Raw genomic sequence first — 27,566 nt, forward strand, 5'->3', positions numbered from 1 at the left:
TCAAACACACATTCAGAGTTTATACATGCACGTAGGTTGAAGGGCATTGCAAATGTTTTAAAAAACAACCTTAACTATTTTCAGATGGTTCATAAAATCTTTATGTCTTTGATGGCAAACATAGTTTATGGGGATATTATATTATATGAGAACCTGGATCACAAAACCAGTGTTAAGTAGCACGGGTATATTTGTAGCAATAGCCAAAAATACACTGTATGGGTCAAAATTACCGTTAATTATCATTAGGATATTAAGTATACGTTCCATAAACATATTTAAAATTTCCTACCGTAAATATATCAAAACCTAATTTTTGATTAGTAATATGCATTGCTAAGAAATACATTTGGACAACTTTAAAGGCGATTTTCTCTATATTTCGATTTTTTTGCACCCTCAGATTCCAGATTTTCAAATAGTTGTATCTTGGCCAAATGTGACCCTGGACCACAAAACCAGTCTTAAGTCACTGGGGTATATTTGTAGCAATAGCCAAAAATACATTGTATGGGTCAAAATTACTGATTTTTCTTTTATGCCAAAAATCATTAGGAAATTAAGTAAAGATCATGTTCCGTGAAGATTTTTTGTAAAATTCCTACTGTAAACATATCAAAATGTAATTTTTGATTAGTACTATGCATTGTTAAGAACTTAATTTGGACAACTTTAAAGGTGATTTTCTCAGTATTTTGATTTATTTGCACCCTCAGATTCCAGATTTTCAAATAGATGTATCTCGGCCAAATATTGTCATATCCTAACAAACCAAACATCAATAGAAAGCTTATTTACTGAGCTTTCATGTATATATGTATATATCTCAATTTCAAGAAATGGACCCTTATGACTGGTTTTGTGGTCCATGGTCACATATTCTGTATTTGTTTTGACTTCAGTTTGTTTTGGCACCCCATTTTGTTTTTCTTGTTTATACTTGGGTTACAGGTTTCTACTTAAGACATGAAGGGAAACCAAATGTTCAGTTAAAACTACTGTGATGTGACTGGTTGTGAAACTATAACCAGTGAAAATTTTAGAAATCAGCTCTCTTTGTCACACTCATAAAGTTTCATGAATTAGAAATGAAGAGATATGAGTAAACAGTCTGTATCAAACTTAAAGAAGGTTGATATAAAAAAATATATATAATCTCATATCAAAACAAATGTCATGTTGACCTGCTGCTCTACGGCCTACACCCTTGTACTGTGTTTACATGTGTTTACTCAGATACACGGCTGACTGGTGTTTGTAAGATGCTATTTAACCAGTTGCATTTGACCAGTTGCATTTGACCCAATGTCCTTTTACCGCTAACTGAGCAAATTAATAGGAAAGAAGGCCATCATGAGGGCCGCGAGTGGCTCTGCATACGTGTGTGTGGAGCTGTGCGTGTGTGCGCCTATGAGAGCCATTAAGATATCAAGCAATAGCCCATTTATCTATGACAGCACAGCTGTACCAACACAGTTTCAGTGTCTTCTTGTCTACTTTGATTCACATAATAATGAATGATGTGATGCAGTGGCGAAAACATTACATCTACCTCAACTGCTCTCCTACTCTCCTTTTTTCTGTCTATATTATCTCTTGATTGGTTCAAGAAATCATGAGAATGAAGTAAATTTATGACACCGTATCTCTCCAGAAGAAATGCACTTTGCCCAACTAAAACAATTACTATGCAGGACTTTTTTTATGGCAGCTCTAAACATTGGAGAGTCTGAAAACAAATCCTGTGCTATTTTCTTTTATCTTTTGACTCATTTTCTGCTGAGAAACAAGCAGTGTAATCACTGAAGATTTGCTTGGTCTAAAGCTCACTTGAATTTGTTCTAGATCATTTACTTAAAAAAACTGTTTTGTTTAGTTGCTGGCACAGGTGTCACCAAAAATTCATAGGGTTTCTGAATTGTGTAGCTACTTTGTTTCAGTGCAAATAAAATGACTGTCATTTTAAATTCTATTAAACTGACCTAAAAAATTCAAGCTGAATCTTGTATAACTTAAAAAATGAAGTTGAAATTGGTTTCGTTAATAATGTAATTTTTTTTTTTACAGTGTTACCCGACAGGGTTTTTAATATGTGTTACTCTGGACCACAAAACTAGTCATAAGTAGAAAGGGTTTATTTGTAGCAGTAGCCAACAATGCATTGTATGGGTCAAAATGATCAAATTTTCTTTTATGCCAAAAATCATTAGGATATTAAGTAAAGATCATGTTCCATTAAGATATTTTGTAAATTTTCTACCGTAAATATATCAAAACTTAATTTTTGATTAGTAATATGCATTGCTAAAAACTTTGTTTGGACAACTTTAAAGGCTGTTTTCTCAATATTTCGATTTTTTTGTACCCTCAGATTACAGATTTTCAGTTTTATCTCTGCCAAATATTGTCCCTATCCTAACAATCCTAGCTTATTTATACAGCTTTTAGATGATGTATAATTAAAAAAAAAAATGACCCTTATGACTGATTTTGTGGCCCAGGGTCACATATAGGGTAAAATGGAGGAAGAAGCCCCCTTTAAGATAAATTTTAAAATAGGAACACTAGTAACAACATGCCACTTGTCAAATGTTATCTTTGTATTTCAAAATATAAACTTCTACTTCATTTATTTACACCTTTTTAAAACACTGATGTGTCCACAGATCCCTCATTAACAAAAAGGAGCAAAACATTTGTTATTTAACATAATATAATTTCAAAGATCACCTTTTTTCCCCTAAAGAAATATATATACAGTCAAACCAAAAATTATTCAGACACCAGATATAATTTTTGATATTTCTTACTAATGGGTGCAAGACAATAGTTCATTTATGTAAAATTCATAAACATTTGGGACCAAAAATTATTCAGACACTTTGACCTGACCATGCTTTGCTTACTTGTTTTTTCTTTAATTGCTAATGCAATGAACCTTTTTACACCACAGACTGAACAAAATTAAGCATTGCTCGGTAAAAGGTCAACAAATATTGTCATACTAACAGTTGTCTGAATTTTTGGTCTATTGTAATTCATTAAATACCTTCTATTAAAGTTATCTGACATTATCCAGATGGATTTGTTCTGACACAGAGTTCTTGTCTTATTACCATTTTCTAAACAATAGTGAATAAACTGTGATAATGTGAGAAATGTTAAAGGTGTCTGAGTGAATTTTGATTTGACTGTATGTATAGCAGATGTTTTGTAGACATGAACTGGAAAAAGGAAAGCGCTCAGGCCGTTGCTATGGTTGCTTCCTCAGGCAAACCTGACTTGTTTTGTGTAGTGGCAGGTGAAAATACGGGTTCTTCCTAATTTTTGTAATTACTCGAACGTTTAATCATACTAAAGCGTACTCAAACGTTTGATTAAATACTACAAGAGCACTTTTAACATGCCTCACCCTTCCTTGTAAGAACTTATTATTGTGTAACATTTCATCAGCCTTTGTAATCAAACACACTTGACTGAGATGTTTAGAAAAAAAAGCGATAGAAAAATAAAACTGTATATTGTTTGGTTCAGGTAGGTCATATTCCTTACCGTGCTGGCTGCTCAACAGCTTGCCAGGGCTTTACGAGGGAGGTGTGCGTGTGTGCGTAGACCACAAAAACAAGAGCCGTGACGTGGGGGAAGGGGGGGAGGTGAGACTGTACTTATGGAGGCGGGTTAGGAGGGGGTTGACATAAGGAGTAAATACTACGGACTGTGGCGGTGCTTGGACCACTGCTGCTGTGGACATCACTGGAGACGCGAACAGCTTTCAGCGCGCAGAAACTGAACTACCCAAAGGCGTTTGGCACGAATCCTTACCTAAACAATGCACCCGTTGCCTTAAGAACGAGGAAGCACCAGAATTTTGGCAGGTTCAGGAAGAAGGACACATGTGAATAGGTTTTTGGCCTTGGTTTGGCGCGGCGTTTTGGTTTATACGGCAGATATAAACCTGGATAACCTTCACATAAAACCGACACAAAAGTTGCGACTGGAGTATTGGTACTGTAGTTTTTATTTAGTGTTTTATGGCTTTTTAACGCATGGAAATGACATTAACATTCAATGACATTGACAGTGCCTTATTTTAATAGTATTTTATAGCCTTGCACGGCAGTCGCCGCTACATACAGCACATGCTTCAGAGCAGCCTCACGTTGATAATACAGGAGAGATAAAGTGCTCACCGTGGCATATTTTGCTCGGTTGTTTATGTGTACATTAGAGTCGCTATCTAAGATCTGACCAGCAGCACACGTCAAGCGCGGCTCTAGCATCACCGCTCAATACCAAGGACCGAACATCTCAATTACCAACATGACGGATGGACCGAGACAAAGAGGGAGCGCAGCCCCGAGCATTAGCGAGGATGGAGCAGCAGCAGACGCGGGGAAAGAAGCAGGGCAGTCGGTGGCGTTAAAGAAGGAGATCGGTCTCGTCAGTGCTTGTGGCATTATTGTCGGTGAGTGTTCAGTTGTTCTTTTAAATATATTTTTCATAGCCTGCACTTGATTGGATAACGCTGAATGAAACATTTTGCAGTCTGCTTGCTTGCACTCTCTCTCTCTCTCTCTCTCTCTCTCTCTCTCTCTCTCTCTCTCTCTCTCTCTCACACACACACACACACACACACACACGAATCAGTCCTATAAAATGGGAAATAGATCATTTACGTTGGAAAAAAATGGATATTTAATATCTAGTATATAGCACACTATATATGTGAACCTGGACCACATAAGGGCTTTAACAGTCTTTTTTTTTTAAATTGAGATGAATGCATTATCTGAAAGCTGAATAAAATGCTTTTTATTTATGTATAGTATGTTATGATTGGACAATGTTTGGCTGAGATACAACTATTTGCAATCTGAGGGTGCAAAAAAAAAATCAAAATATTGAGAAAATCGCCTTTAAAGTTGTCCAATTGAAGTTCCTAGCAATGCATATTACTAATAAAAAATTACGTTTTGATATATTTATGGTAGGACATTTACATTGAACATTCTGTACTTAATGTCCTAATGATTTTTTGCATAAAAGAAAAATGTATAATTTTTTAACAATTTATTGTTGGCTATTGCTACAAATATACCCGTGCTACTTATGACTGGTTTTGTGGTCCAGGGTCACATATACTAGTGTAGTAGTCTGATACCGATATAATTGGTATTTTATTAAAATTTTGTACACAATAATGTTGATGATATTGCAGTCTAATGATTATTCATTCTCATGATGATAATTAGTAAAATAATCAGTATTTGCCATACAAAAACATCACTATAGATCTTGCAGTTAAATATGTCATACAATTTAATGATAACAAACAACATATGCATTTACAAAATGTGCACTATCCATTAAAATGGTTGTCAATGGCAATACTGTAAAATAGACATGTAATTTAAAAAAATTATTTATCGGTTTAAATTATCGGTTTAAAATACATAAACTGAACAAAAATTAAGAAAATCGGACCTGCTGGACCTGTTAAATTGGTATTCTATTTCTTCTAAAAAAAAAAAAAGAAAGAAACAAAAAGAAATCAGGTCAGTGGCAGACAAACCTCAAAGTGAAGTGGAAGTGAAGACAGGAAATGTAACTGAACTTTTGTCAAATTGTAAAGTTGAGTACATTGCAGAGCAACTTTCTCATTGATTGCTTTAAGCAGCATTAAGCTATAAAAATATGTTATTTGTAGGGCTGGTCGATATGGCCTAAAAATAAAATCCCCGATTTTTTCACAAAAAATCAGATTTACGATTTAAATCGTTTTTTTCCCCCCTACTACTTTTAGCATGTAAAGAAACCCCAGCTTTTCCACAATATATATGGGCACCATATATTTTGCAATATACATTGCAACTGCATCAGTGATCACTTTCCACCAGGCCCCATTCTTGTCATACCAGACACAGTAAATGTTTGTAAGACAAATAAATATGAGATGGGAGGAAAATATATATTTCCATGCTTTTCTCTTGCACTTATATCGTATACAAAAATTTTGAACACAGAAATATTAAATGATTTAAATAACTGAAACCATCTGCCAGCAGGTGGTGGTAAGACACTGATTTAATTACTGAATCATTTCATTCATTTGATTAGTTTGAACGGATGGTTCATTCAAGAATAAAGCAAGTGACTCTTTATGAATGGGAAATTGAATCATTTCACTAGATTCGTTTCAAAACGCACATTTTCATAAACGAAACACTGCTGTGTTTGAGTGGAGATGCGCAGCGGCTCAGTTGTGACTTGTTTCGGACCACAAGTCTTGCAAGTTATTTTACCAGAACGCGTTATTTGTTTTCCGTTCTGAATACAGCGGTTAATTAGGCGCGCCATCATGTGGTCGGACAATATTGCCTCTTAATTATTCTGCCATTGGTGCAATTACAATGTATCTAATATTTTTATTAAACAAACCCGATACCTCGATTTAATAAAAAAATTTAATCATCTTAAAACGTAAATTCGAATTAATCGAAAAAATCGAAAGAATCGCCCAGCCCTAGTTATTTGATATAATGATAAATTGAGTTAATGAAAAGTAAAACCAAGCCCAGATAATAATCCCAACCTACATTTTTAACTGCAGCTATATGATAATCCTCTTCAGCAGTCTTGATCAGGTCAGGTCACACATTCACAGGCTCTCAGTCGCCCCACGTGAACATCATTATCAGGTGATTGTCGCTTCGGATTGCTCAAAGCTTTCATCATGCCTTTGTTCTCCATGTGCTTCAGTAAATTTATCAGAATAGTTTATAACTGCTGCCATTATCGTCCTTATCAACCCCTTCAATGTGATATTAAACCCTTATTTAACCCTTGAAGCGTGGACCTGAAAGTGAACTTTCTGTGGGTTTTGACTTGCTTAGCCTCATTTTTTTGAGGTTCATTTTGCTGGATTGTTAGAATGGAAAAAAATGTTTTTAAAGAAGTCTCTTCTGCTTACCAAGCCTGCGTTTATTTGATCCAAAGTACTGCAAAAACTTTAAAATGTTTAAATATTTGTACTTTATTTTTAATATTAAAAACTGTTTTCTATTTGAATATATTTTAAAATGTAATTTATTCCTGTGATTTCAAAGCTGAATTTTTGGCATCATTACTCCAATCACATGATCCTTCAGAAATCATTCTAATATTCTGATTTGTTGCTCACAAAAAACATTTATTATTATTATGTTGAGTACATTTTTTCCAGGTTTCTTTGATGAATAAAAAGTTCAGAGGAACAGCATATAAATATATACTGACTCCAAACTTTTGAATGGTATAGTGTATAATGTTGCCAAAAAAAACTGTTTTTAAATAGTAAAAATATTTTCAAATTTTGTACTTTGTACTGTACTTTGGATCAAATAAATACAAAAAGCAGAAGAGACTTATTTAAAAAACAATAAAAAATCTCACTGTTCAAAAACTTTTGACTGGTAGCGTAGCTTTAGAAGAGGAAAGGTTGACATCTTCTGTAGCTAAATGAAAGACAAAGAAAATGTGAAATGATGCAGATATCTGGCCTCAAGTGTTACAAAGAGATGCTTATGAATCAATTTGAGAACATCATGCATCAAGCTGGTTACAAGTTTGCAAAGTTTTATGTGTGTCAAACTAGATGTAACCAGTCAGCAACTTAATTCCATTATTTTGAATTGAATCCTCCAGTATGTATTGTTATATATAACCAACATTGTGTTCTCCTCAGCCAATATAACTTTTGATCTTAATCTTTATCGTTTTTTCTTAGTTGCAGCTTGGTGTAGAACGGAAAACCAGTGTTAGTATGAGGTTGGTGGTGATCATACAACCCATAACATATCACAGTGGAACCTATTCCGTTTGACAAAAAGAGACATTGTTTTGTGTAAATGGCTTGCTTCATTAACCCAAACTCTTTTTTATGTGATTTGTAAAAGGGAAACATCTGGCTATCAAGGCTACAGACCCACAGAAACATTTGAATTAATAGGGGCTTGAAAGAAAATCAATAGGACAGTTAAGAGGGATTCGCCTCAGCAAGCATGTGAGCAAGAGTAATAAATAAAAGAACCAAAGTACCACTATTGTACATCACTGCACAATAAATGGGCCATGTCCCGGCACAGTGATTGACATGCAATATGATAAGCTGATAGCAAAGAGTGAAATGACTTTAAGGTAAGCGAGTTCACTGTGGGCACTTTGGCGCCACCCTGTGCAGATGTAGTACTTGTAGAAATCACTGACCTAAATCCTGAAAAGCTGTAGTCTTGTTAGCAAAAATTTACAGGCAGTAAAATCACAGTCTATTATTAATAGTGTAGTGATATATGAATTACAGCTCACAAAAAGTCACTAACCAAGCAGCTTTCGCATGACCAACTTGAACCCATTGCGAAATCCGTGTGGGGAAGTCTTTTGCTCTCGCGTGAAATTAAAATTAAAAATTAAAACTTTTGGCGAAAACAGTAAATGTGACTGCACTTTAATGTGTCAAATCAACAATGACAACAATGATCAAATCATGCCACCAAACAGCCTATTTCAAGCAGGTACAGCTAATTTGCATGCATGTTCTACAGTAAAAGCCCTGAAAGGCTGGACTTCTATGTCGTGTTTGACAAGGCTTAGTGCAGCATTACTAGATCAATGTGAGATTGACCAACTAGAATGTTAAATCAGGGATTTCTGCTGTGTTGCCAGTGATGTTTGTGCCTAGACCACTCACTAGGGAAGCAAAAGGATGCAGTATGAACAGGAAATCCATCTGCATTTTTTTCCACTAGAGTCAGCAAGACTTCTCATTCTACAAGTGTGCACAACCATCTATCAGCCCCTTTAAGGATCACAGCTTAAAACATGTTGATGTCCACATTTGCAGCTAGTTTCCATAGAGTCAAATAATACTCTAGCTGGCTAAAACCAGATCGATCCTTCCATGCTTTGGCAATAGTAAAAGATACCTCAGATTGTATAAAGTTGTGAAACTTGTACTTTGTACTAGTTTTTCACAACTAAGATTAAAGAGGGAACTAAAGAGGGAGAACAGTCAATGAAGGAAGCTGAAAGATAAGGTCTAATCATGAAGGTTTATGGATATTCTTTTAAATCAGATTATTCTGCGAATAATTTCTACGTGCCGAGAAGAAGTCGTCTGATTAGTTGTTTACACTGGCTATGTTTAGCAGACACTTGTATCCAAAGTGATTTACAGAACATAATTGCCATGACAATCCCATAGGAAAACCAAGACTATTGCCTTACTCAAGGGCACAGAGGTAATAGGACAGAAAGTCTGCAGCTCACACATACCTGAATTTCCACATGAAGTGGTTTGATATAAAAACCTCAGACATGTAGCACAATTAGGGAAGAATGAAGAATAAATCACAGTTATAGTCCATGTGCAGTCCCTGTAGTCACTCCACAAACTGACTTACACACAAGATCAGTGGTTTCTGCTTCAAAATGCCTTTATCCTTTGTCTAGTTTGCCTGAGTAACATGAGAGTCTTCCTCCATGGAAGAGCCTTGATCAAGCTTGGTTAGATTTGACATCCCCATTGAACTCTTCATCGGGATTTGGTCGAAATCCACCATTTTAGTAAAGTGTGACTGGTTTTGTGTATGTACCTTTCATTGTAATAAATCAGTAGTTAACTAAATTAGATAAAAGTTGACCAATATGTGTTTTTAGGGGCGAAGCTGATACCGATTATTACAGATCTAGTAGACTGATAACCGATATTTTAAACCGATATATGTCTGGTGTGAAAATGAAAATGAATGTCAAAATTAAGAATAACAAGAGCTTATACAAAAACTTAATATAAATACTTTTTAATTATTTAGTAGAATTAATTGGTTGAACCCTACATCAAGCCACAGTGTTACCATTGACACCAGGTTGCACTCTAGCAAATTGTTGAAAAGTTCAGTTTGCTACTGACTTTTAAAAGTACGTCCAATGAGTAGTTTTTGTGCCAAAATCATAAGAGGGATTGATCCAGTGGCAGCTAAAAGTGTCCTGAGACAGTTTCATGAACCCGTTTTTCAGGGCAGATGCCGATACCGATTATTACAGATCAAGTAGACTGATAACCGATATTTTGAACTGATATATGACTGGTGTAAAATGAATGTCAAAATTAAGAATAACAAGGGCTCTTACAAAAACTTCATATAAATGCTTTTAAATTATTTTATCAGAAAATTGGTTTTGAAAATGACAGATACCGAACCATAAACCAAACAATGCTTAATACTGGTGCCAAAAATCTGTCAAACCCTACATTAAACCACAGTGTTACCATCAACACCAGGATGCACTTAAGTAAATTGTTGAAAAGTTCAGTTTGCAACTGACTTTTCAAAGCATATCCAATGATTACTGGGTGGATTTTGTGGCAAAATCATTAGAGGGATTTATCCAGTGGCAGCTAAAACTGCCCTAAGACACTTTAATGAATTTCAGGAATCAGGATTATTGCAGATCAAGTAGACCGATAACCGATATTTTGAACCGATATAAACCGTCTGGTGTAAAAATGAAAATCTATGTCAAAATTTTGAACAAGGGCTCTGACAAAAACTTTCTTTAAATATTTTTTAATTATTTTAGCGGCAAATGGGTTTCGAAAATTACAGATACCGATAACCATAAAAATACCTAATATCAGCGCGGATAATCGGTCGACCCCTAAAATTAGATCCTCTGAGATCTACAGTTGTTTCATAGTAGAAATTACATTTGCAAGTTATGTATGGATTTGTTGGTATTGTGTGAACTAATGCAGTAAATGCACACATGCATTCTTTCATACAGTACAGAATACTCAGACCTCAAAAAGTATTTGGATGCTTAAGTGACACTTAAAAATTTTTATTTTCTTTCGGGTTGTCTTGTCTGTGGATGTGTGGAACATGTACATATTAAACTCGAGGGAACATGACTTAATTCTTCTGCTAAAATTAAACAGTTGGGCAAAAATATTTGCAATAATGGCTCAGATAAGTAAAATTAGATCACCCTTTGTATATAATGCAATGAAATTCAGACATTTTTATGTGTGACTTAAATATCAAAAAACTGTTTGGGCTAATATATGTGTCTCAAACAGACATAGTCCACACAGTGTTGGTGCACTACTGCACTAAGTGCACACACTGTTATACAGCTAGACAAATACACACTCCCCCATATATATGCTGTGTGTACTCACTCCATTAGTCACGCTGAATACTAACACAGCAAATTACAGTCAGCTCTCTGTGAATCGTTCTTACCACCTGCTTTCTCTCTCGGTTCTCCCTCCTCCTTCCTTTTCTCTTTTTTTCTCTGCCTCACTGACATTTTCATTTCCTTTTGATTTATACACTGTCCTGCTTTTATTTAGTGTGTGCGTTTTTTTAATATCACCTATTTTCTTTTTGTCACTGTTGGGTCTCTCTGATGTCTATATATTTTTGAAGTGTGTCACACTGTCATCTCATCATGCCTTCCTGTGTATTTTAGGGTGCATACAAGTAGGGAAGTCATTTATGGATGCATAAAATTAGGGAAGCACCATATTACATATTCAAAACTGGGAATCTATGTTTTGGTCTAAGATTTAGATCATCATCTAGCACTAATTTAAAAAGATTGTGATAGATTAGAACAAAAATGTAACCTGTTAAGTACTATCTCTTGAAGAATGTTTTATCTTTAAGAGCACGTTGGAATGATTTTCTGTGTGCACACAATTACAGTTTTGTGTATTATTGTGTTTTAATTTACTTTTTTAACAAAGTAGTATAGATTTATAATGTGAATCATAACATAAAATTACATTTGTATGCCTAATGCTTTCCTACAAATCAAAAAATCTCTTTAAATCCTTACTCAGGATAAAGTCTGTTTGATTCAAATGGCTTTTAAATGAGAGCACTTTAGTAGATTCGTCCAGAAATCCAGTAGGCATAGGTTTGTTGCACATAATCCGTGTTTATATGCTTATATGGTGACATGCTTTCTACATTGACTGCCTTTTTTATTACCCAACCTCTATGTTTTGTCTTTTACAGGTAATATTATTGGATCTGGAATCTTTGTCAGCCCAAAGGGAGTGTTGGAAAATGCCAGTTCAGTGGGCCTGGCCCTCATCGTATGGATCGTCACAGGCGTTATAACAGCGATTGGCGCACTCTGCTACGCTGAGCTGGGTGTTACAATCCCTAAATCTGGAGGCGACTACTCTTATGTCAAGGACATCTTTGGAGGGCTGGCAGGGTGAGGTTTTCAGTCACACATTGGTTTTAACATTAGTTCCAGAAGCTACTTCTAAACAGCCAAAGTCCAAAGTCTATATTATTTCTAAAAGCTATAACCACTTTTAATTTTAAAGTAGGTGACTTATTATTAGTTATGCAAACCTTAGTGTGCAGGGACATTTTAAGTTTTGCAGCTATCACGGACAACATATTGAGAACAAAACATATTGTAGATTTTTGTTATTGTCAGTCATGTACAATAAAGACAATTCCAGAAAGAATAGCTGGTTCTGTCCCTACAGGAATCCTTTTTCTCTCAAATGTCTGTAATCTCCTTTCAATGTGTAAACACCATTATCCATCAATGTATGGTAATTAGCTTGTTAACACTGCTGCTCTCTGGTGAAGTAGTTTTATCTGCGATTTAAAATGTCTTAATCAACTAATAGCTAATAAGCAGTCAGTCAAACCTTATAGCCCTGGCTTTGCTCACATGCCAGCAACCTTTGCTTAGCACGGTGACTGCTCTAATGAATGACTCTGCCAGCGGATAGTCATTAGCTGGTCTGTCATTCGTGACTCGATTTCACTCAGCACCAACAAATGATGGTGATAAAGAGAGTCTATCCTAAAAATTAAGTCTTTGCTATATGCAAATAACATGATGCCTATCACTAGCTAAAAGAATCATGGTATTACTATTAATTAGGGCCGGGACTTTAACGCGTTAATTTAGATTAATTAATTACACAAAAATAACGCGTTAAAATTTTTTAACGCATTTTAATCGCACTAAGTTTTGCACCGCGGAACGTTTCTCACTGGATGAGATTAGGCGGACCGATTATACTGGAGCACAAACTAGCGTTCAGACAAGCCAAAGACGTCCTAAATAGTATTGTATGTCCCAAATCGTAGTATGTTTAAAAAGTATTCCAAAGATTCCCGGATGGTCTACTACTTAACGATCAATGTACACTTTTAACTGCTAATATTGCCCGCAACACACTGCGCCGTGAACGAGGATTCGATTAGAACTACAAACACGCATAAAAAGTGTTAAAAAACTACAAACATGGAGGATATACGCGACCAACGGACAGGTAGAGAAAGGGGTTTGAGTGATAAATAATCAGTGTGTAACCTGATAAAAAACTATTTTTTAAATGTTATCCGCATTATATTCCATGTGCAGCAACTTTTATAATGATAGGTTTGGTCATTAACGTTTAAATGCATAATTAAGCAAACACAAGAGCAGAGTTCTCGGAATGAAAGACTCGTTAAAGAACGTGCCTCTTGCTACATTTAATGGCAATATTGTACTGGTCTGGTGGACTTGGTTGAACAAAAATAAGCAATATTTTGTTGCTTAAGCTTATGTATTCAGTCATTATTCAATGGTATACTAAAAATCCATGTAAAATTCTTAATTCTCACTGTTCTCAGGTCAAATATTTACATGCGATTAAAATGCGATTAATTTCGATTAATTAATTACAAAGCCTCTAATTAATTAGATTAAATTTTTTAATCGAGTCCCGGCCCTACTATTAATATAACATCTATTTGTGATTTTGTGCTACAGGTTTTTGCGGTTGTGGATTGCTGTGCTGGTTATCTACCCCACTAACCAGGCGGTTATTGCTCTCACCTTCTCCAACTACGTCCTGCAGCCTCTGTTCCCCACCTGCTTCCCCCCAGAGAATGGTCTGCGCGTACTCGCTGCCATCTGCTTGTGTGAGTACCAGAAGGAGAAACAGACATCTCATTGTCCGAGTATATAGGGATTTTAAGGATTTTGACATCCATATTCAGATGACTAATGATACTGCTATAAGAACTTCATTGTCAATTCCTAGTCACCTGACCTGCTAATGCAAATATTAAAACTTGGCGAATATCGTTAAGATGATAAGTATTTTCACGTTATAAAAACATTGTTTTATTTGGTTTACCTCACATATGCAACAACAACTTACACAATCACTATTTCCACATCTGCTTGTGATTTACTTGTTAACATTTTAGACATTTTTCTCTGATCGCGCATGCACACATTGTTGCCGGGAATGGGAACTTCATTACAGCCTCTTATGTTTGACCATAAGGTCAAATCACGCCTAAGCGAAAAAACATTGAAAGCCAGGGTTAGAGAAACAGAGTTTTGAGACTGACAGAAAGAGCAAGATGGATTGATGTGTGAATGAAGAAGGCTGATGGTTCTTATCCTGGGAGAGTGGATGGAAAGGTTGTGGGAAAATGTGCGGAGGATAGCGAAGGATGAGAGTGAAAGACAGAGGGATGTGTGAAGAAGAATGGAATGAGGTTCTTCAAGGCGTCAAGAAGCCTTGAGCGTGGGCTTTCTGCAAACTTCACGCTGGAGCTACAAATACTGCATGCTGCATGTAGACAGACAAACAACAGAGACCCTAGCACAAAAAGAGAGAGAGGACAAGAGAACATATAAGGTGATATTTCACCTTGTATTGATTTTTAGACAAAGTGTGTTAAGTTTCAATTTAAGACTTTAGTTACTTACTACTTAGATTAATAATTTAATAACAGTTCAGAACTTTGTCATTATCTATTTAACTTTTGGCTTGTAAACTAGTACAAGCTGTTTGTCCAGTTTGTAGGATAACAAAGCTGATCCAGCATTCACTGAGTGATTTTAAGGTTGAATTACGGAAGAGGGACTGTATCAAGATCTAAATGTTCTGATTGGATGAAGTTGAAAGTAGTTCTTTTTCTTTTTTTAACTAACCAGATGTTCTCAAGCAGCTCTGAAGCTTTTTTCTTCTTATTTAGTTGTGCTATTGTTTTGTTTAGAGAACGGCAGGAAGTGAGTGAAAGGGCAAAAGTGGACACTATGGCACAGTTTTACAGGATGTCCCTGCTGATGTACCCTACTGCTTTATACCTCTTTACCTCCTTTATGCCTTTTGTTCTAGAACAGTACAGCAGTTCTGAGAGAAGTATGTCTGTAAGTGTGCACATCGCTTTCTTTCAGAACCTGCCTAAGTAGGCAGCATTTTAAGGGAACTCTTGACACAAACACTATTTCAAGAGGTAGTCAGATTGCTACCATTTAAGACACCTTCTTTTAGCCAAATACCAGCAGCATTGCATTTCAATCCAATAGTGCAATTGTTGTGTCCCAAATGGTGTACTATGCCCTTACCCTTTTTGCTGCATTAGGAACGCTTCGACAGTCAAGTCCAAGATGTTTGTTTTTTGCATCGTTGCATCATTAAGATATTTTCAGCATCAAAGCACTTTTTCTTTTTGAAAATTTCAGCATAAACACACTATTTATACTACAAAATGGCATAGAATAGTGCATAAGTATGCAAATTGTAAACCCTATTCTGTCAAGCTCAGTGAAAAAAAATCTAAGAAACGATAAGTGAGAAAATGTTGATTATTAATAAAAAATCAGTAAGTCATTACTTTTTGTAAAGTAATAAAAAAGTTAAATCTACTTGAAAACCGACTATTTTACCCAAATATTTATGTGTGCTATGTGTTTTTTTTAATAGCCAGTTTAAAGTGTTTTCACAACGTGTCATCAATCTGCCATATTGGTGGCACTGAACCTAAACAATGCCACTGAACCGAACAAAATTGTAATATTTTGCTTATTATTGCGGCTGAAAATGATCAATTATTGTCATGTTTAGGGCTGTACTAATCGGTCAGACAGGGAAAAACATTTGGAGTACGGTAGAGTGACAAAAGTTATAACAAATCAAGAAGAAGAGTGCAAAAGACTGTGAGGAACAAAAGGCGTTTGTGGTTGGCCAAACTAAACCAGGATTTCCAGGGCAAGAATCTTGACAACATTCATGTTTGTTCTTATCATTTAGGTTAAATATTAGGCCTACATCTTAATACCGCTCATACGTATCTTTACCACCTATTAACTTTAGTTTGCCAAAATATTGCACCCTTTCCTGCTTACTATGTCCTTCTCTATATGATTTAGCAGCTTCCACATGTTTTTTCCATGGTTTAGACAGCATAAATTAACAGAACAACATGTTCAGTAGTACATTAACTGTGCAATCCATGCTGTTGTTTACATCCGAGTATAGCCAATATGAATGAAAAAAACAGCATATGCTGGTGAGGTATGTTTTGAAGCATGGCTGCTGGTTTGTGGACCAGCTAAAGTCCAACTTAAATCAGCTCATGACCAGCTAAGGGCCACCTTAAACTAGTTCAAACCAGCAGCCATGCTTCAAAACATGCCTAACCAGCATCTGCTGTTTTTTCAACAGGGTTGTGTTTGAGGGCTGAATTTGAGAAAAGCTGTTTAGCACATTTGTACTCGCATCAATTCTAAGGTATCAAGGCGATAAACATGTTAAATGAGTAACTCTGACCTGTGTGTGTGTGTGTGTGTGTGTGTGTGTGTGTGTGTGTGTGTGTGTGTGTGTGTGTGTGTGTGTGTGTGTGTGTGTGTGTGTGTGTGTGTGTGAGATCTCCACTGTAATCAGCTTATTGTAGTAAGATTGTTGTTATCATAGAACTGTTTCTGCGTCCTTGCAATAGCACAGGATACTATGTAGTTTAAATTTTGCTACCTTAATTTCGTAAGGACGCAGTCTATAACTCTCTTTGTCCTGTCTCTGCTTATTTTTCACAAACACCACCTTCTTAGACGTCTCCTCCAGTCTATCTCCCAGAATGCACTGCCCCTTATCTCAAGACACGATTGGGCTCAGTTATAGGCACGTCATTGCTCTGCACAGGGAGACAGTGTTCCTTTTAAAGAGATAAGACATAAGGATTACACCTCCTCGCCCAAAGCTTTGCAGAGTTTGGTTTGACTGCGTTCCCTTCACATTGTATTAGAGAGGGTGTTGCTTTGCACCCATTAGTCACAAACAGTAATTATCAAGGATTTTGTGCAACAAAATACACCCATCCTTACAGATGGCTCACATTGTAATGACAGTCATGACTAGATGCTGCTACAGGTGCAAGCAGTTTGACACTGAATGAGAGCCAAGAATTCTCACTGTGTTTGGCATTGTACACAGACAATCTCAATTCACGCCCAGTTGACACTGGTTTTGCTCTAGGTTTAACAAATATACAAAGCAATATCAGTCTGTTGAACAACCTGTTGTGGTGGTTATTTGAATAATAGCTTGTCCACAGGTACACGAATAGCATGTGAATGAAAAAGGACAAAGCTGAACTCTGACAAAGCAAAAACATTTTTGCATGTCTTGCAAGTTCTCAAAAGTGCAAGACTCAAAGTTTACTTGCATGCTCAGGATTCGTGCGTCCCTCTGATTTTATGACCAAATATGTTTGTCACATGCCATCAGAAGACTGTGCATGTGACCATGAGCGTTATTTAGCACATTAACTTTTAAACAAAAGTTTGAAAAAGTAAAAATAAATATAAATGTATAAGAAAACGTATTTCACACGCTCTAACTGCTTAGTTTTTGTCCTGATTTTTAATCATCTTTTATATTTTACAAATATTCCATGTAATTTCTCAAATAAGGTGGTAAAAAAATCTAATGCCTCAATTATAGATTTGAAAAATGAATACTTGTGACCCTGGACCACAAAACCAGTCATAGGTAGCACAGGAATATTTGTAGCAGTAGCCAACAATACACTGTATGGGTGAAACATTTTTTCTTTTATGCCAAAAATCATTAGGATATTACGTAAAAATAATGTTCCATGAAGATATTTTGTTAATTTTCTACCGTAAATATATCAAAACGTAATTTTTGATTAGTAACATGCATTGCTAAGTACTTCATTTGAACAACTTTAAAGGCGATTTTCTCAATATTTAGATTCCAGATTTTCAAATAATTGTATCTCGGCCAAATATTGTCCTATCATAATAAACCATACATCATTAGAAAGCTAATTCATTCAAAGAATGGACCCTTATGACTGGTTATGTGGTCCAGGGTCACATATACTGAGTTGCTTTGAATAAAACATCTACCAAATCAATAAATGTAAAGGTAAAAATTCCTATTATAATTCTTTTGTGCTGACTTTTTTTTTTAAACTTTATTTCACCTGTCTTCTGTCTCAGATGCTGCAGTACATTCTTTTTATAGAGTGTATATTAAAAGGGTTCCAAAAAGTCTATTTTGAGCTTATCATTTGTGCGTCTGATTAATTCCTCATAGCTGAAAGCATTATTTTATAATCCTTTGGCATACTAGACTGTTCAAACTGCAGGACGCCATTAATCTCACCAAAGGCTCATAATGTATGTGTGTGAAACCAGCCTTGTAACCTTAATCTCTTTGTGTTTCAGTGCTGCTGACTTGGGTGAACTGCTATAGTGTGCGCTGGGCAACACGAGTACAGGATATCTTCACTGCAGGGAAACTTCTGGCCCTCATTCTTATCATCATCATGGGCATCGTACAAATCTGCAAGGGTAGGCACCATATGTCTGTGTGTGTGTGTGTGTGTGTGTGTGTGTGTGTGTGTGTGTGTGTGTGTGTGTGTGTGTGTGTGTGTGTGTGTGTGTGAGTTATATATTACTGGCTATTCAAGAAGTTTTGTGCTAAATAACTGTGTGTGTGTGTGTGTGTGTGTGTGTGTGTGTGTGTGTGTGTGTGTGTGTGTGTGTGTGTGTGTGTGTGTGTGTGTGTGTACCTGGTATTCATCACGTTGTGGGGACCAAATGTCCCCACAAGGATAGGAATACCAGTAGATTTTGACCTTGTGGGGACATTTCTCAGGTCCCCATGAGGAAACAGGCTTATAAATCATGCACAATGAGTTTTTTTGACGAAGTAAAAGTGTGCACAATCTCCTGTGAGGGCTAGGTTTAGGTATAGGGTAGGTGTAGGGCGATAGAAAGTACGGTTTGTACAGTATAAAAACCATTACGCCTATGGAATGTCCCCATAAAACATGTAAACCCAACATGTGTGTGTGTGTGTGTGTGTGTGTGTGTGTGTGTGTGTGTGTACTTGTTCTTGTTCTTGTTCTTGTTTATACATTTGTAGAAGTGTGCATGCGTGACTCCCTGTCCTCTTGCACGTTGCTTCATCTCTTGTAGCTCCGTAAAATCTCCAGAAAAACTAAAAGCACAGCACTTCCCCTCTCTGTCTTGTTGTCTCAGCAGAAGTCACTGGGTTCAGATCCTCTAATAAAGAATAACACTGATAATGCAGCTTTCACAGCTGGTGCATCAAAGAGGATTCAATAATGATCACACTGTCGACAGCCTGTTAGCTCAGACGCTGACCAGATAATGTGAGAGTGACAGATGTGATTCCATGCTGAATCTCTAAAAAAAACTGGATTTGGGTTAGTTGGCACTAGCTGTTCTTTAATGTGGGGTCTTCAGGGTCACATGTGCTCTCAGAGAGGGTTCAGAGAGTACGTGTGACCTAAAGACCTGACCCTAGAAATGTGGTATTAATACTATGGCTTATGAAACAAAAGGATTGTAGGCTCAGAAAATCCAGCCAAAACCAGTTAAAAGTTGTAGTTGTTTTTTAGAACATGGTAGCTGGTTTACAACTAGTTCAAGCTGCTTTAGGTGGATTAGTAGCTGGTGGGAATCTGTCAAACATGGAAGACCATAAAGGCCCAAGATGGTCTACCAGTTCAGTCCATAAATTTACTACAGTCACAATGACATTTATGGTTCATTTATGCTGACCTTCAGTTGTTGTTTCCATGATTACTTTAAGCTGTTTCGGGTGAAAGCTTTTGCTAAAAATTAACTAACTAGCTAATAAACAAGAGGCATTTTATAACAAGTTTCTCTTTTAATATTTGATCGTCACTGTTTCCTTTCTTCTTTCCCCCAGGCGAGTATTACTGGTTGGAGCCGGCCAATGCTTTCGAGCCGTTTCAAGACTATGATGTTGGTCTGATCGCTTTAGCATTTCTACAGGGGTCCTTCGCCTACGGAGGCTGGAATTTTCTCAATTATGTCACAGAGGAACTTGTCGACCCTTATGTGTAAGCCAATTCTCATTCAAAAAGCTCACATAATTCAACACAGCGTTCTAAATATTTAATCAGTGTTAACAAGATACAAGTTCATAATGTCCAGCAGAGAATGGATCAATAGCCAGAATGGTCCGTCTCAGTTTGTTCTGTTTTTTCATGTAATTCCAGACAGACTTGATGATGATGAGATCAGATCTCTGTGTGGAGAACTGGCTGTTGTCAGACTCATTGAGCAAATAAAAAATCTCACTGGATTATTACAATTAATGGCAAAAAGAATGTTTGGAAATGTAAACTGATATTTCCTACTGATACACTGCAGCAAAAGATTGAAATAACTGACTTAAAACCATTTTATAGCTGGTGAAAATACTAGTGTTCTAATAATTTTGGCCACCACTGTATATTACATTTACACAGTGCTCTGAAGTGGCAGCTGGAATCTGCCTGTAGTTGTAGCTTATAGCTGAAATAATGCAATGTACTACTTCTGATTGAAAACTCTTTCTTTTTATTTTTCCTTACAGGAACCTTCCCCGTGCTATCTTCATTTCCATTCCCCTTGTGACCTTTGTGTACGTCTTTGCTAACATTGCTTACGTCACTGCCATGAGCCCTCAGGAACTTCTGGCTTCTAATGCTGTAGCTGTGGTGAGTGACCTGTGTCCATTCTTAGCAGTCAGACACAACCAAACTACAAACTGAATGATTGTTTTGCTTGATGCAGGAGGTTCTTTGACATATCTACCCAAGTATCAACATTTAAAGTTCTTTGATTGATACTTGGAATGAGCTCTTGATGCCTCCCAATATACCATTCAAACAGATATATCAGACTCCAGAATCTTCTGCATTAGTTCTTATGATTTTCCTAATGAAACAGCACAGATATTATGCACCTGATAATGCATGCATTCAACCAACGTCCTCTTCTGCTCTGCTTGTCTCTTTTCTCTCCTTCACCACTCTGTTGCTGTCTCCCAGACGTTTGGTGAGAAGCTGTTGGGAGTGATGTCATGGATCATGCCCATCTCTGTGGCCTTGTCCACATTTGGGGGGGTCAACGGCTCCCTCTTCACCTCCTCTCGGTCAGTCCTTCCATCCATCCATTCATCCATACATCCATTTATCCATATATCATTTATACACAAGACTCAGTCTTCTATCTGTCTATGTATCTGTCTATCTGTCTGTCTATCTATCTATCTATCTGTCTGTCTATCTATCTATCTATCTGTCTATCTATCTATCTATCTGTCTGTCTGTCTGTCTATCTGTCTATCTGTCTGTCTGTCTGTCTGTCTGTCTGTCTGTCTGTCTGTCTGTCTGTCTGTCTGTCTGTCTGTCTGTCTGTCTGTCTGTCTGTCTGTCTATCTGTCTATCTGTCTGTCAGGGGCGTTTCCTATGAGGAGGCAAGGGAAGCAGTATATAACCTTAAGTGTATAAATCATTCTAAAACCTAAAGTAAAACTGTCCCACAGCAACACTAGCAGGTGAAGTTACAGCTGAAGTCCGCGTCTCATCTCCCCTGAGCCCACTGAGTTTTAACAGACCTCCTAAAGCGTGTTGTGAGTTTGTTTGGGGGAAATTGAGAATGAATGGGTTAAAGTCACGTTAGAGGAGGCAATGCCTCCAATAGTGATATGATCGGACTGGTTAGTTCGGCTGTAAAATAAAATAAAATGGCATGAAAACATGATCTGTGGGACTTTTAAGCGTCTAGTAATCAGTTTGGTGAAATTTTAAGTAAATCTCTGTGTATGTGACCAATATTTATTGAGCTTTGATGACCGAAAAATTCAAAAATAGTTAAAAGTTAAAGTTAAATAATATTCCTCAAAAGAATAGCTGAACATATGTTCAAATTGTTACTGCCTTTATCTTTAATAAATAGAATATTGATTACATTGTTATTGTAAAAATATATTTTTTAAATCTATCTATCTATCTATCTATCTATCTATCTATCTATCTATCTATCTATCTATCTATCTATCTATCTATCTATCTATCTATCTGTGTGTCTGTCTGTCTCATTTCTCTCTGTCTGTGTCTTCACATACTCCCTTCTAGTGATTATATTGACATCCAAAAAAACTGTATTATTGGGTCATCCTCACATTTTTCAGGTTGTTCTTCGCCGGTGCACGTGAAGGTCATCTACCTAGCTTACTAGCTATGATTCATGTGAAGCGCTGCACCCCAATTCCAGCCCTTCTCTTCACTGTAAGTATTAGATATACCCCCATCCCTCTTTTTCATACTTCACACTTACTTTTGTTGAGCATAAATAGTCTTCATAATGTTGTGACATCAAACGCTCTCTTGATCTCTTGCAGTGCATCTCAACACTTCTGATGCTGTGCACCAGTGACATGTACACACTCATCAACTATGTGGGTTTCATCAACTACCTCTTCTACGGTGTCACTGTTGCGGGGCAGATTGTGATAAGGATTAAACAACCAGATATGCACCGGCCAATTAAAGTAAGTTTAAAAAAAGACATGGTGAAAATCAATATCAGTTTATGCTTAGTGATCTCAGTAGCTGATGAGTTTTTACTGATAACTTACCATCTGTTAGCTATCCAGTATTCTGTTCAGCAAATGTATTCATATTGCTATAACTTTTGAATCATAATGTGATAGTCCAGTTCCAGGTACTCCGTCTATACATCCCTATAAATCTGAAGATTTTTGTCCTTCTGACTGCTAACGTTACTTCTGCTCCTCACAGATCAGTCTGGTGTGGCCTGTCATCTACCTGCTGTTTTGGGCCTTCCTGCTGATCTTCTCTCTGTACTCGGAGCCTGTGGTGTGTGGCATTGGCTTGGCCATCATGCTTACTGGAGTACCTGTCTATTTCTTGGGCGTGTACTGGGAAAACAAACCCCAGTGTTTCAATACCTTTGTTGGTAAGTTTAAAAACACAATTTAAAGGTGTGTTAAAGGCACAATATGGATGATTTTTTTTATTAAAACCAAGAACCACTAGAATAGTGTTATATATTTAGTTGACATGTGTACTTACACTAACAGTGTCATTGCGTCGTCTGGCAATGACGTCAAACACCTTCAATTTCTAGTTTTATTTTGTAGAAAACATGGAAACGCTAAAGACGCTTTATTTTGTTGTTAAGCATTGTATTAGAGATGTATTAGTGATGAACGCACAGAGCAGCATTATAACAGAAATTTTAACACACTCAAATGTATCTAGTATGATAAAACAACGCTGTTTTACCCCACATATGCATGACTGGAAGGAGCAGAAGCGGTCGACTGTGGCATTATAAAAGCTCCACTGCTTTTAAGCCGTGTGTGATTGGCTCTCATTAGCTCCAGTGGCCTCGTTTCACTTCTACGGCTTTCAGTCCCACCCTGCTTCATACCACAGTGACGATAATAAGACGTTAGTATATTAGCTTATCCATAAACATGATTTCTTGCCGAGTCCTGTCGGATTGCATTGGCTGTGGGGACGAAGACAACAAGTCCCATGATTTCACACATCATCAAACTACGCCTTTGTTTCGTTGTTTGTTTTGAATATGCTCTCTGTAGTTGCGAAAATGACATATAGTGCCTTTAAACTTATTAATAACTTCACTATATTACATCTGATGAAGAACCACACACTTAAGTAATTAATACTTTTATACTACCTGATGTCATGACCTATGGGAACTTTTTGCAAGACAGAAAATACGTACCAATAAGTACATATAAGTTTCCATCAGAAATGAGCATTAGAAGCGGTAAAATGGTGAGCACTTGTAATCGTTTTCACACATAGTTATGATTAAAGCTCCATATGTTTCGCTTTCCTAGTGTAACAAGCTTGCTGGGTAGTCTGAGTACAAGTCCTATGAAAAACATGACTCGCAGTGAAAGAGCTGAAAGATGAGAGATTAAAAAACAAGGTTAAATGGCACGCTTGCGATTGCGTTTTTACATCACATTCGCTTTTGTGATGTAAAAACGAACTATTCTGTCAGTATAAAAGTGACTATTTATACTGAGAGAAAATATTTACATTTCAAACTACTGTCGAAAAATCCCGAAAAAATATATGGGACATAAACTGAATTCCTTTCTTTGTGTTTTCAGACAAGATGACATACCTGGGTCAGAAGTTTTGTTTAGTGGTCTACCCAATGGAGGACACAAAGAAAAACGAGGAGCCTGGAGAAGAGATCGAATTGAAGGAACAGTCGGTTCCACTGTCAGCGGATGAGCCGACATCGAAATCAGCTGACAGCTGAACAGACATGTGGAGACACACTCAATCACTCACATACGGGCAGCCAGACTTATTCAGATAGACACTGGAAATCAAACTCTATTTTTCATAAAGAGGGGGTTGCAATGGAGTGCAGTGGCTAAGCTCAGGAGAGTAATAAACAGAGACTAGCTGCTCCACAGCTCATGTGGTTTTATACAACGTTCTCCGTACTCTCTAGTTGCTAGTCTCTTAGCAACTGCTTTCTACTCCATTGACTGTGCAACAGAATTACAACATTAAAATGTGGGATGACACAAAGCTTTAGAATGTATTACTTATAAACACTGGTTCGGAAGGGTCTGGATTTTTTTAAAAGACCTTTCTGAAACATTCTTTTCTATGACAAGCACAGGGATTTAGAATTCCGATTTGTTTATGCTAAATATGCCAAAACACATCATGGCTTCGCCTAAAGCATAAATTTTATTTATTTATTTATTAGTGAGTACATTCTAATGTTCTAATTCTTACCCCCTCTTTATTTTTTCCATTTTTATTTATGTCCCGACAATTTTTTTTAAAAGCCAAAGCTGTATTTTAATTTGACATTGTCTCATTTCAAGTGTATTTCATGACACCAAAACACTCAGAAGCATTTCTCTTTATATATTTTGATATTTTTGATTGACCTGTTGCTCTAATCGTATTCCTTTGTCATTGTGTTGTTATTTTCTCTGTTCTCTTTCCTAAAGGAAAGCTCTGGGATCTTTTTTTAAACATCATATTTTAAGGCATATATGTAAGAACCAATTGTGGTGGCTCAGAGTAGTTTTCTACCAGGTTATTCTGGTACTGACACAATTTAAGCTCTTTTATTTGCCTGTATCACTGTTAAAGAGTATTTTTCTTTGTTATTTTTGAAGATAAAAAGTGTTCAGTGAAAACCTAAAGAGGCCATTGTGAAATTTAAGTGTTGCAATGGTATCTTCGTTGTTTGTGGACTTTAAACAGAGAATATGGCTCCTGATGCCATCGGCTTTATAGCTACTGTCATAAGATCCAGTTTAATTATTTTACAAGTATATACACACATATAAATATATATATTCAAAATTGCAAAGTGTTTGGTCGTATATGGAAAAAAGAAAAACAGTAGTGTTGCATAGCTAGAGTCTGTGATGTAGCTGAAAGCCTGTGAGAATGATATCGTTTTCTGTCATTAATTATATGAATATTCAAAAACTTGAAATCAGTTACTTCAGAAGAGCTTGTTTAATCAGTCTTATAAAGCACAATATATTCTGATTGTGTAGTTGGACTGTAGATGTTAATGTAGGTGCAATACAAGGGACTAGAATCAATCGATCAAGCTAACAAACCTATGATTTATTCATAGTCTGGATGATTACATTAATATACTAAATAATTTAACTACACACCAAAATGGAAAGCCTTAAAGATAATTAATTTTCTAAAAAAATATATTCATTTGTGTAAGTACGCTTAAGAATACATGATTAAAGTGTTCAGTATGTATGTCACTTGTCCATACAAGCGTGTAAAGCGTTTTAGTGGTCACAGGGTCTTTTCATTGTGCCTCTGTGTTGATGTCTCACCTTTACCCACTTGTGAAGACTATGGAAAAGTGCCAAGTGTTATTATTTTTGCAGATCTGTAATGTGTAGGTGCTGTATAAAAAGCAATATGTATCAGTGTATTCATTGCACATCCATTTTGCATGAGCTTGATCCCCCACATTCCTCAGAGACCATAATATCAAATCTATAACCTTCGCACTTACACAATAATCACTGCCTTTTGGTTTCTCTATCCTAGTCAGGCAACGACGAGGCCTGTATTTATCACCCACACTTTCCACATTGTATGTATCATCGAAGGTGCAGAGCATCTTTGGTTGTAGTAATGCTGCTCCTGAGCTGTGCCTCAGAATCCAGCACTGCCTACTGTGTGCTAAACACAAACACTATGTATATTTTATATGGAAGCTGCGACTCTGATTGTGCTGCAACATAAGGCTTTCCTATCCACACACACACTATCATAGATACAGGTGATACCAAAAGCCATGCAAAATGAATTCTGTCACATTAGTAACGATTGATGTTAATATTTTGAATGTCCTCACGATTATATTAAAATCAATAAGAGAATGACTTTTATAAAGACCATGAAGCTCATATTACCACTTACACATAACTGGGGGTGAACGGTTTGTACCGGAGTCTTCTTGTTTACTATGTTTTGTATTTGTTTGAACAGTGTATATTACGACAAATAAATCTATATGCTGAACAAGGGAAGACTTGTTTATTTCGGCTGGAGTGGAAAAAAAGTAATACACTGCCACCTACTGCAAGTCATGAGAATTATAGTCACCCTGGTCAATAATTTCACGGAAGTTACCCCAGGTAAAAAAAAAAAAAGAAGTGCACTAAAATACACTTTATTTAAGTATACTTAGTGCACTTTTCAGTAATGTACTAAAAGTGCTCTATTTTCGCACACTAATTTTGTACTTAATGTACTAAAAAAATAGTATTAAGTATATTTTAAGATAAACTTAATACCATCTAAGTGTACTCAACTGTGCTATTTTGAGACACCATGAAATTGAACTAAAATGTGCTATTAACATACTATATCTGTATTTAAAATATATATATATTTAGTTACAACTAGAAATACACTTGAACCCTACTTTTAAACATTATAAATATATTTATGACTAATTTAAAATATAACAATAATATATTAAAAGAATATACAAATCAATTTAATGTAACTTAAAATTACCACACTCAAAATCAATTTAAGTGTTAATGCTAATAGTGCATTCATATTAAGTGTACTTAAGTACAACTTTTGAGAAAATGTACTTCTATTTCAATACATTACTAATAGATTTTTTAATAAAATCAATTTAATGTAACTTAAAATTACCACACTCAAAATCCATTTAAGTGTTAATGCTTGTAGTGCATTCATGTTAAGTGTACTTAAGTACAACTTTTGAGAAAATGTACCTCTACTACAAAACATTATTAATAGATTTTTAATAAAATCAATTTAATGTAACTTAAAATTACCACACTCAAAATC

At 36.2% G+C, this 27,566-nt stretch overlaps 1 protein-coding gene across 1 annotated transcript; it reads left to right on the forward strand.

Annotated features, from left to right (window-relative positions):
* Positions 1-3,693: 3,693 nt before the first annotated feature.
* On the forward strand, positions 3,694-26,762 carry slc7a8a (solute carrier family 7 member 8a). The gene is made up of 11 exons (XM_073836285.1): positions 3,694-4,465; positions 12,063-12,267; positions 13,837-13,988; positions 18,559-18,684; positions 20,075-20,228; positions 20,747-20,870; positions 21,204-21,307; positions 22,349-22,445; positions 22,559-22,708; positions 22,959-23,136; positions 24,332-26,762. The coding sequence occupies exons 1-11, from the start codon at positions 4,321-4,323 to the stop codon at positions 24,484-24,486; spliced, it is 1,590 nt and encodes a 529-aa protein (XP_073692386.1). The 5' UTR covers positions 3,694-4,320; the 3' UTR covers positions 24,487-26,762.
* The last annotated feature ends 804 nt before the right edge of the window (positions 26,763-27,566 follow it).

The sequence above is a fragment of the Garra rufa genome, chromosome 3, assembly GCF_049309525.1.
Source record: "Garra rufa chromosome 3, GarRuf1.0, whole genome shotgun sequence".
Classification (NCBI taxonomy): Eukaryota; Metazoa; Chordata; class Actinopteri; order Cypriniformes; family Cyprinidae; genus Garra; species Garra rufa.

What these genes read in the sequence shown, in the direction of transcription:
- slc7a8a (XM_073836285.1), top strand. Translation starts at nt 4,321, where the DNA reads ATGACGGATGGACCGAGACAAAGAGGGAGCGCAGCCCCGAGCATTAGC. An exon ending in ATCTTTGGAGGGCTGGCAGG is followed by an intron (nt 12,268 to 13,836) that starts GTGAGGTTTTCA and finishes TTTGTGCTACAG; the next exon opens with GTTTTTGCGGTTGTGGATTG. An exon ending in CTTCTAATGCTGTAGCTGTG is followed by an intron (nt 20,871 to 21,203) that starts GTGAGTGACCTG and finishes GCTGTCTCCCAG; the next exon opens with ACGTTTGGTGAGAAGCTGTT.